This window comes from Patagioenas fasciata, chromosome 36 (genome assembly GCF_037038585.1).
Source record: "Patagioenas fasciata isolate bPatFas1 chromosome 36, bPatFas1.hap1, whole genome shotgun sequence".
NCBI classification, from domain to species: Eukaryota; Metazoa; Chordata; class Aves; order Columbiformes; family Columbidae; genus Patagioenas; species Patagioenas fasciata.
In genome coordinates, this window is record NC_092555.1 from 2,414,571 (window position 1) to 2,424,347 (window position 9,777).

Below are 9,777 nucleotides of genomic sequence, written 5' to 3' on the forward strand. Positions count from 1 at the left end.
TCCCCAGAGACCGTTGTGACATCCTGGGGATGCCCCTTTGTCCCCAGGGCCCATTGTGACACCATGGGGACCCCGTTTGTCCCTGGGGCCCATTGTGACATCCCAGAACCCTCCATTGTCTTCAGGGCCCATTTTGACGTTCCAGGACACCCCGTTATCCCCAGGGCCCGTTGCGACATCCCAGGATCCCCCCTTGTCTTCAGGGCCCATTGTGAGGTCCCAAGGTCCATATTGTCCCCAGAGCCAATTGTGACGTCCCAGGACCTCCCTTTGCCCCAGGGCCCATTGTGACATCCTGGGGACCCCCTTTGTTCCCAGGACCCATTGTGACATCCCAGGAACCCCCATTGTCCCCAGGGCCCATTGTGACATCCTGGGGACCCCCCTTTGTTCCCAGGGCCCATTGTGACATTCAGGAGACTCATCTTTGTCCACAGGGCCCATCGTGACATAATGGGGATCCCCCTTGTCACTGGGGACCTATTGTGACACCATGGGGACCCCTCCTTGTTCTCAGGGCCCATTGTGACATCCTGGGGACCCCCCTTTGTCTCCAGTGCCCATTGTTAAATCCTGGGGACCCCCTTTGTCCCCAGGGCCCATCGTGACACCATGGGTACTGCCTTTGTCACTGGGGCCCATTGTGACATTCCAGGATTCCACTTTGTCCCCAGGGCCCGTTCTGACACCGTGGGGACCCGCTTTGTCCCCAGGGCCCATTGTGACGTCCCAGGACCCCCCATTTTCCCCATTGCCCATTGTGACATCCTGGGGACCCTCCTTTGTCCCCAGGGCCCATGGTGAGAACATGGGGAATCCATTTGTCACTGGGGACCCATTGTGACACCATGGGGACCCCTCTTGTCCTCAGGGCCCATTGTGACACCCTAGGCACCTCCCATTGTCACCAGGGCCCATTGTGACATCCAGGAGACCCCCTTTGTCCCCAGGGCCCATTGTTATGTCCCTGGACCCCCCATTGTCCCCAGAGCCCATTGTGACATCCTGGGTCCCCCTCTTGTCCCCAGGGCTCATCGTGGCATCGTGGGGACCCCCCCTTGTCACTTGGGCCCTGGGGTCCTGGTTTTGTTAAAAACAAGTTTCTCTTTTAGTGAATTTTGCCTGTCAGCCAAAGCCTTCATGTCAGCTGCATTTTCCTGGAGAACCAGACACATGTTTTGGCAAACCCAGCAATGCAATGGAAACTTATTGACAAGCACAGATGGACATCTCGCGAGAGGGGCAACGAGAAACCGGTGAGCAACTGTGTATAACATTCCGTTCACGTGAATACTTCATATAAAAGCGGGAGATCACGAGGATCTCGTCCCTTTTCCTTCCCTTTTGCCTTTTTCCTTCCCTTCTGCTCATGGCCGACATCAGGAGAGGACCTTGCTGGTCGTCCCTGCGAACGGAGGCCAGTGAGAGACTGAATCCAGCTCCGGTTGGCTGCAGAGTCCAATCCAGGACTTTGGGTGCCTGCCCTGCAGTTGCTCAGACTTACAAGATTGGTTTTGTATATTTGTATTATTTTCTCTGTTCTTATCAGTAGCATCAGTAAAACATCTTTAACTTTTCCAACTCTCTCCCCTCTGTGCTTCTTCCCCTCCCGATCGCCTGTGCTGAGTGGGAAGGGGGGAGAGGGAGGGGCAAAAGGGGGAAGTGGGGGGGGAAGGAGGTTGACAACACATCTGCCAGGGTTTGATTGTCACCCCGCAATCTTAACCCTTGACACTCCCCCAAAATTCTGGGTCCCTCTCAAACTCCTGGGTCCCTCCCGAACTCCTGGGTTCCTTGGGGCATTCCTTGGTCCCTCCCAGACTCTTGGGTCCTTTAAGGCACTCCTGAGTACCTTGGAGCACTCCTGGGTCCGTCCCCGATCTCCTAGGTCCCCCCTGAATTCGTGGGTCCCTTGGGTCACTCCTGGGTCAATCCCCATCTCCTAGGTCCCTTGGGGTACTCTTGGGTCCCTCCCAGAGTACTGGGTGCCTTGGGGCACTCCTGGTTCCCTGCCAAACTCCTGGGTACCTGGGGGCACTCCTGGGTCCCTCCTGAACTCCTGGTTCCTTTGGGGAATTCCTGGGTCCCTCCCAAACTCCTGGGTCCCTTGGGGCACTCCTGGGTTCCTCCCAAACTCCTGGGTCCCTCCCGAACTCCTGGGTCCCTTGGGTCACTCCTGGGTCTATCCCCATCTTCTAGGTCCCCCACCAAACTCCAGGGTCCCTTGGGACACTCTTGGGTCCGTCCAAGAATACTGGGTACCGTGGGGCACTCCTGGGTCCCTCCTAATTTCACGGCTCCATCCCGAACTCCTGGGACCCTACCGGAACTCATGGGTCCTTTGGGTACTCCTGGGTCCTTCCTGAACTCCTGGGTCCCTCTCCGAACTTTTGGGTCCATCCTGAACTCCTGAGTCCCTTGGGGTACTCCTGGGTCCCTCCCTGAACTCCTGGGTCCCTTGGAGCATTTCTCGGTCCATCCAGAACTCCTGGGTCTCTTGGGGCACTCCTGGGTCCCTCCTGAACACCTGGGTACCTGGCGGCACTCTTTGTCTGTCCCGAACTCCAGGGTCTGTTGGGGCACGCCTGGGTCCCTCCTGAACTCCTGGGTCCCTTGGGGCACTCCTGGGTCCATCCCATCTCTTGGGTCCCACCCCAAACTCTGGGGTCCTTTAGGGCACTCCTGGGTCCCTCCTGAACTCCTAGGTCCCTGTCAAGGCCCTAGGTTCCTTGGGGCATTCCTGGGTCCCTCCCACACTCCTGGGTCCTTCCCCAAACTCCTGGGTTCCTTGGGGCACTCCTGGGTGCCTCCCGAACTCCTGGGTCCCTTGGGGCATTCCTTGGTCCCTCCCAGACTCTTGGGTCCTTTAAGGCACTCCTGAGTACCTTGGGGCACTCCTGGGTCCATCCCCGATCTCCTGGGTCCCCCCTGAATTCCTGGGTCCTTTTGGGCATTACTGGGTCCCTCCTGAACTCCTGGGTCCCTCTTGAACTCCTGGGTCCCTTGAGGAACTTCTGGGTCCCTCCAGAACTCCTGGTTCCGTCCCGATCTCATGGTTCCTTTGGGGAACTCCTGGGTCCCTCCCAAACACCTCGGTCCTTCCCGAGCTCCTGGGTCCCTTGGGCACTCCTGGGTCCCTCAAAAACTCGTGGCTCTCTCTCGAACTCCTGGAATCCTCCCGAACTCCTGGGTCCCTCCCGATCTCCTTGGTCCCTCCCGAACTACTGGGTCCCTTCTGAACTCCTGGGTCCCCTGGGGCACTTCTGGGTCCCTCCTGAACTCCTGGTTCCGTCCCTATCTCCTGGGTCCCTTGGGGCACTCCTTTGTCTCTCCCTTACTCCTGGGTCCCTCTGGTCACTCCTGGGTCCCTTCAAAACCACTGGGTCCCTTGTGGCACTCCTGGGTCCTTCCTGAACTCCTGGGTCCCTCCCAAACACCTGAGTCCTTCCCGAACTCCTGGGTCCCTCTCCAAACTCCTGGGTCCCTTGGGGGATTCCTTGGTCTGTTCCAAATTACTGGGACCCTCCCGGACCTCATGGGTACTTTAGGGCACTCCTGGGTCCCTCGAGAGCTCCTGGGTCCCTTGGGACATTCCTGGGTTTGTCTCCACCTCCTCGGTCCCTCCTCGAACTCTTGGGTCCCTCCCCGCACTCCTGGGTCCCTCTCAAACTCCTGGAATCCTCCCGAACTCCTGGGTCCCTCCTGATCTCCTTGGTCCCTCCCCACCTACTGGGTCCCTCCTGAACTCCTGGGTCTCTCTCTGAACTCCTGGGTCCATCCAGAACTCCTGTGTCCATTGGGGCACTCCTAGGTCCCTCCTGAACACCTGGGTACCTGGAGGCACTCTTTGTCCATCCCAAACTCCTGGGTCCCTTGGGGCACTCCTGGGTCCCTCCTGACTCCTGGGCCCCTTGGGGAACTCCTGAGTCCATCCCGTACTCCTGGATGCCTCCCAAGCTCCTGAGTCCCTTGGGGCACTCCTGGGTCCCGCTTGAACGCCTGGGTCCCTCCTGCACTCCTGGGCCCCCCCAAACTCTTGGGTCCCATGCGGCACTCGTGGGTCTGCCCCGAACTCCTGGGTCCCTTTGGTCACTCCTGGGCCCCTTGGGGCACTCCTGGGTCCCTCACAAACCTCTGGGTCCCTTGGGGCACTCGGGGGTCCTTCCCAGAGTCCTGGTTCCTTTGGGGAATTCCTGGGTCCCTCCTGAACACCTGGGTACCTGGGGGCACTCTTTGTCCGTCCCAAACTCCAGGGTTCCTTGGGGCACTCCTGGGTCCCTCTCGAACTCCTGGGTCCCTTGGGGCACTCCTGGGTCCATCCCATCTCCTGGGTCCCACCCCAATCTCTGGGGTCCTTTACGGCACTTCTGGGTCCCTCTCTGAGTCCTAGTGCTCTTGGGGCGCTCCTGGGTCCCTCCTGAACTCCTAGGTCCCTGCCAAGGCCCTAGGTTCCCTGGGGCATTCCTGGGTCCCTCCCAAACTCCTGGGTCCCACCCCAAACTCCTGGGTCCCTTGGGGCACTCCTGGGTCCTTCCCGAACTCCTGGGTCCCTTAGGGCACTCTTGGGTCCCTTGGGGAACTCCTGGGTCCCTGCCCGAACTCCTAGGCCCCTTTGGCACTCTTTGTCCGTCCCGAACTCCTGGGTCCCTCTCAAAATACTGGGTCCCTCTCAAACTCTTGGGTCCCTTGGGAGTCAATGAGGGTCAATGGGGATCAATGGAGTCAACGGGGATCAATGGGGTCAGTGGGGGTCAGGGGATATCAGTGGGGTTAATGGGAGTCAATGGGAGTCAATGTGGATTAATGGGAGTCAATGTGGATTAATGGGAGTCAATGTGGATTAATGGGAGTCAATGGAGATCAATGGGGGTCAATGGGAGTCAATGTGGATTAATAGGAGCCAATGGGGATCAATGGGGTCAATGGGAGTCAATGGGGTCAATGGGGATCAATGAGGGGCAATGGGGGTCAATGGGGATTATTGGGAGTCAATGGGGATCAATGGGATCAATGGGGTCAATGGGAGTCAATGAGGTCAATGGGGATCAATGGGATCAATGGGGTCAATGGGAGTCAATGGGAGTCAATGGGGTCAATGGGGATCAATGAGGGGCAATGGGGGTCAATGGGGGGCAATGGGGGTCAATGGGGATCAATGGGGGGTCAATGAGGGTCAGTGAGGGTCAGTGAGGGACAATGGGGATCAGTGGAGACCAATGGGAATCAGTGGGGGTCAATGGGGGACATGGGGATCAATGGGAGTCAATGGGGGTCAGTGGGGGGAAGGGGGGTAATGGGGGGCAATGGGGGGCAATGAAGGTCAGTGGGGTCAGTGGGGACCAATGGAGGGCAATGGGGATCAATAGGGGTCAATGGGGATCAATGGGGTCAATGGGAGTCAATGGGGTCAATGGGGATCAATGGGGATCAATGGGGATCAATGGGGGGCAATGGGGGTCAATGGGAATCAATGGGGGTCAATGAGGGTCAATGCGGGACAATGGGGATCAGTGGAGACCAATGGGAGTCAATGGGGATCAATGGGGGACATGGGGGGCAATGGGAGTCAGTGGGGGTCAGTGGGGGGAAGGGGGTTAATGGGGGTCAATGGGGGGCAATGGGGAGAATGAAGGTCAATGGGCTCAGTGGGGATCAATGGGGGGCAATAGGGATCAATAGGGGTCAATGGGGATCAATGGGAGTCAATGGGGTCAATGGGGATGAATGGGGATGAATGGGGGGCAATGGGGGTCAATGGGGTCAATGGGGATCAATAGGGGACTCCGGGGTGGGCGTGGCTTATCCATCGGGGGGCGTGTCCTCACCCCCATCCCGCCCTCCCATTGGCTCCCTCAGGAACGACGAGAAAACCGCTGGCGCTCAGGGGCGGGGCTTCCGGGGGTGGGGCCTTGGGGGATGGGCGGTGCCACAAGGGGGCGGGGACTCCGGGGAGCATGAAGCACAGCGCGGTGTGAACGGTGGGCGTGGTCACGAGGGGGCGGGGCCACAAGGGGGCGGGGTCACAAGGGGGCGGGGCCTGGGCCGGTCTAACAGCGCCCCTCCCCCCGGCCTGAGGTGGTTTCGCCCGTTCCCCCCCCGCCCCGGGTTCAATAATAAAGAGGGAATTGGGGCATTTTGGGTAAATTTGGGGCATTTGGGTCAACTTTGTGTCATTTTGTGTCAATTTTGATTCATTTTGGGTCCATATTGGGTCATTTTGGATCCATTTTGGGTGAATCTTGGGTCCATTTTGGGTCAATTTTGTGCCATTTTGCGTCAATTTCGATTCATTTTGGGTCCATTTTGGGGTCATTTGGGTCCATTTTGGGTCATTTTCTGTCAATTTTGGGTCCATTTGGGTCATTTTGGGTCCATTTTTGGTCCATTCTGTGTCAATTTTGGGTCCATTTGGGTCATTTTGTGTCCATTTTGGGTCAATTTTGTGACATTTTGCGTCAATTTTGATTCATTTTGGGTCCATTTTGGGTCATTTTGTGTCAATTTTGGGTCCATTTGGGTCCATTTTGGGTCACTCTTGGTCCATTTTGTGTCAATTTTCGGTCATTTTGTGTCAATTTTGATTCATTTTGTGTCCATTTTTGGGTGATTTTTTGTGCCATTTTGTGCCATTTTGTGTCAATTTCGTGCCATTTTGGGTCCATTTTGGGGTCATTTGGGTCCATTTTGTGTCAATTTTGGGTCATTTTCTGTCAATTTTGGGTCCATTTGGGTCATTTTGGGTCCATTTCAGGTCATTTTTGGCTCATTTTGGGTCCATTTTGGTCAATTTTGATTCATTTTGTGTCCATTTTTGGGTGATTTTTTGTCCATTTTGCATCAATTTTGTGTCATTTTGGGTCCATTTTGGGGTCATTTGGGTCCATTTTGTGTCAATTTTGGATCCATTTGGGTCATTTTGGGTCCATTTTTGGGTCATTTGAGTCCATTTTGTGTCAATTTTGGGTCCATTTGGGTCATTTTGGGTCCATTTTGGGTCACTCTTGGTCCATTTTGTGTCAATTTTGGGTCATTTTGGGTCCATTTTAGTCAATTTTGATTCATTTTGTGTCCGGTTTTGGGTGATTTTTGGTCCATTTTGTGTCAATTCTGTGTCATTTTGGATCCATTTAGGGGTCATTTGGGTCCATTTTGTGTCAATTTTGGATCCATTTGGGTCATTTTGGGTCCATTTTTGGGTCATTTGAGTCCATTTTGTGTCAATTTTGGGTCCATTTGGCTCATATTGGGTCCATTTTGGGTCACTCTTGGTCCATTTTGTGTCAATTTTGGGTCATTTTGGGTCCATTTTGGTCAATTTTGATTCATTTTGTGTCTGTTTTTGGGTGATTTTTGGTCCATTTTGTGTCAATTCTGTGTCATTTTGGGTCCATTTTGTGTCAATTTTGGGTCATTTTGTGCCAATTTTGATTCATTTTGTGTCAATTTTGGGCCATTTTGCCTCATTTCCTCACCAAAACCCCCCATCCTTAACCCCCAAACCCCCCATTTTTCCCCCAAACCGCACATTTTCAACCACAGAATCCACATTTTTGGGGGCAAAACCCGCGAATTTCACCCACAATTTCACATTTTTCACCAAAAACCCCACAAATCGAAGCCAAATGGGTCCCCCCCCCTCCCCTAATTGGTCGGGCCTGGCCACGCCCACCGGAACCACCCCCCATAGGTCAACAGCCAGGCCGCCCAACCCAAGGCCCCGCCCACCGCGTTGCTCGACCAATCGTGGCGATAGGTGAGAGTCACGCCCAGCAGCGCCTGCCAAGTGACCAATAGCGTCACGTTCAGCAGGAACAGAGCGTTCAGCGCCCAGCCCGGACGCCTGGGTCCCTCCCGGACTCCTGGGTCCCCTATTGGGGCACTCCTGGGTCCCTCCCAAACGCCTGGGTACATTGGGGCACTCCTGGGTCCCTCCCATAGTCCTGGGTCCATTGGGGCACTCCTGGGTCCCTCCTGAACTCCTGGGTCCATTGGGGCACTCCTGGGTCCCCCCCAAACACCTGGGTACATTGGGGCACTCCTGGGTCCCTCCCGAACTCCTGGGTACATCGGGGCACTCCTGGGTCCCTCCCGAACTCCTGGGTCCATTGGGGCACTCCTGGGTCCCTCCCATAGTCCTGGGTCCCTCGGGGCACTCCTGGGTCCCTCCCCTTTACCCCAAGTGAAGCCCCGCCCACCCCATTGACTCCACCCCCTCCAAGGCCCCTCCCATTGATACCCGTGTTGGCCCCGCCCACCCCACTCCCCCCACTGACCCCACCCGCTCGGCCCCTCCCACCGCGCCTCCTCCAAGCCCCGCCCCTCCTGGCCCCGCCCCGGCCAATCCCCGTAGAGCGCCCTCCCCATGAGCCCCGCCTCCTCCGCCAGCCCCAGGGCGCAATAGACCAATGAGAAGGCTTGGCGGGAAACCAGCGGGCCCTCCCATTGGCCACCGCTGGCCCGGCAAGGGGTGGGGCTTCCGTGGGGCAGCAGCAGCAGCCCAGCCGCCATTGGTTGGACGCAGCGGCCCAGGGCGCCTTCGACCAATGAAAGGAGGCGGGGGGCGGAGCTCCAGAGGGCCACGCCCACCAGCCAGCGGCCAATCAGGCGCAGCAGGAAGGCGGGAGGGGGGCGGAGCAGCGGCAGGGAAGCGACCAATAGGGAGGCGAGAAACAGCGACGTCCAACCACCGGCCGAGGAGATCAGGCGGCTGGGGGGAGAGGGGGGGGCCGGGCGCCTGGGTCCCTTGGGGCACGCCTGGGTCCCTCCCGAACTCCTGGGTCCTTTGGGGCACGCTTGGGTCCCTCCCGAACTCCTGGGTCCTTTGGGGCACGCCTGGGTCCCTCCCGAACTCCTGGGTCCCCCCCCCCCCAGACTCCTGGGTCCCTTGGGGCACGCCTGGGTCCCTCCCGAACTCCTGGGTCCCTTGGGGCACGCCTGGGTCCCTCCCGAACTCCTGGGTCCCTTGGGGCACTCCTGGTCCCTCCCGCACTCTTGGGTCCCTCGCACCCCATAGATCCCCCCCCATAGATCCCCCCCAATGCCCCACAGCCCCCCTTAAGTCCCCCATAGCCCCGGATGCCTGGGTCCTCCCCGCACTCCTGGGTCCCCTCCCCGCACTCCTGGGTCCTCCCCGCTCCATAGCGCCCCATAGCCCCGAACTCCTGGGTCCCTTGGGGCACTCCTGGGTCCCCCCCCCCAGACTCCTGGGTCCCTTGGGGCACTCCTGGGTCCCCCCCCCCACCCCATAGCCCCCCATAGCGCCCCATAGCCCCGCACTCCCGGGTCCCCCCCCGAACTCCTGGGTCCCCCCCCCGCCCCATAGCGCGCCCCATAGCGCCCCCACTCACGCCTCCAGGAGGTTGTGGGGCGAAGCGAAGACGCTGTGGGGCTGAGCACGGAGCCGAAGCAGCGGCCCCAGCCCCACAAGCGCCCCCAGCCCCACGGCGTGGACGCGGGGGAACCGGGGGGACCCCAGCGCGGCCGCTGCCCCACGGCACAGGCCCCATAGCGCCCCCCCACACACCCGACCCATAGCGTCCGGACCCATAGCGAGCGGCCCCATAGCGCCCGGACCCATAGGGAGCGCTGGACCCGCCCCCCCCCCTCCCCCCCGTCCCCTTACTCTGTGCCCCATGGAATTGTGGGAACAGCTGCACAAGGGCAAGGGGGGGAGGGGAAGGACGGGGGGGGGGGGGGAGGGGGGACGGACCCAGGAGGTCGGGGGGGACCCAGGAGTGCCCTGAGGGACCCAGGAGTTCGGGGGGGACCCAGTCTCTA

The 9,777-nt window shown here is 58.7% G+C and overlaps 1 protein-coding gene across 1 annotated transcript; it reads right to left on the bottom strand.

Annotated features, from left to right (window-relative positions):
- Window positions 1-7,760: 7,760 nt before the first annotated feature.
- On the bottom strand, window positions 7,761-9,581 carry LOC136114243 (fat storage-inducing transmembrane protein 1-like). The gene is made up of 3 exons (XM_065859573.2): window positions 9,348-9,581; window positions 8,279-8,707; window positions 7,761-7,776 (listed from the first exon to the last, which is right to left on the bottom strand). The coding sequence occupies exons 1-3, from the start codon at window positions 9,575-9,577 to the stop codon at window positions 7,761-7,763; spliced, it is 675 nt and encodes a 224-aa protein (XP_065715645.1). The 5' UTR covers window positions 9,578-9,581.
- Window positions 9,582-9,777: the final 196 nt, after the last annotated feature.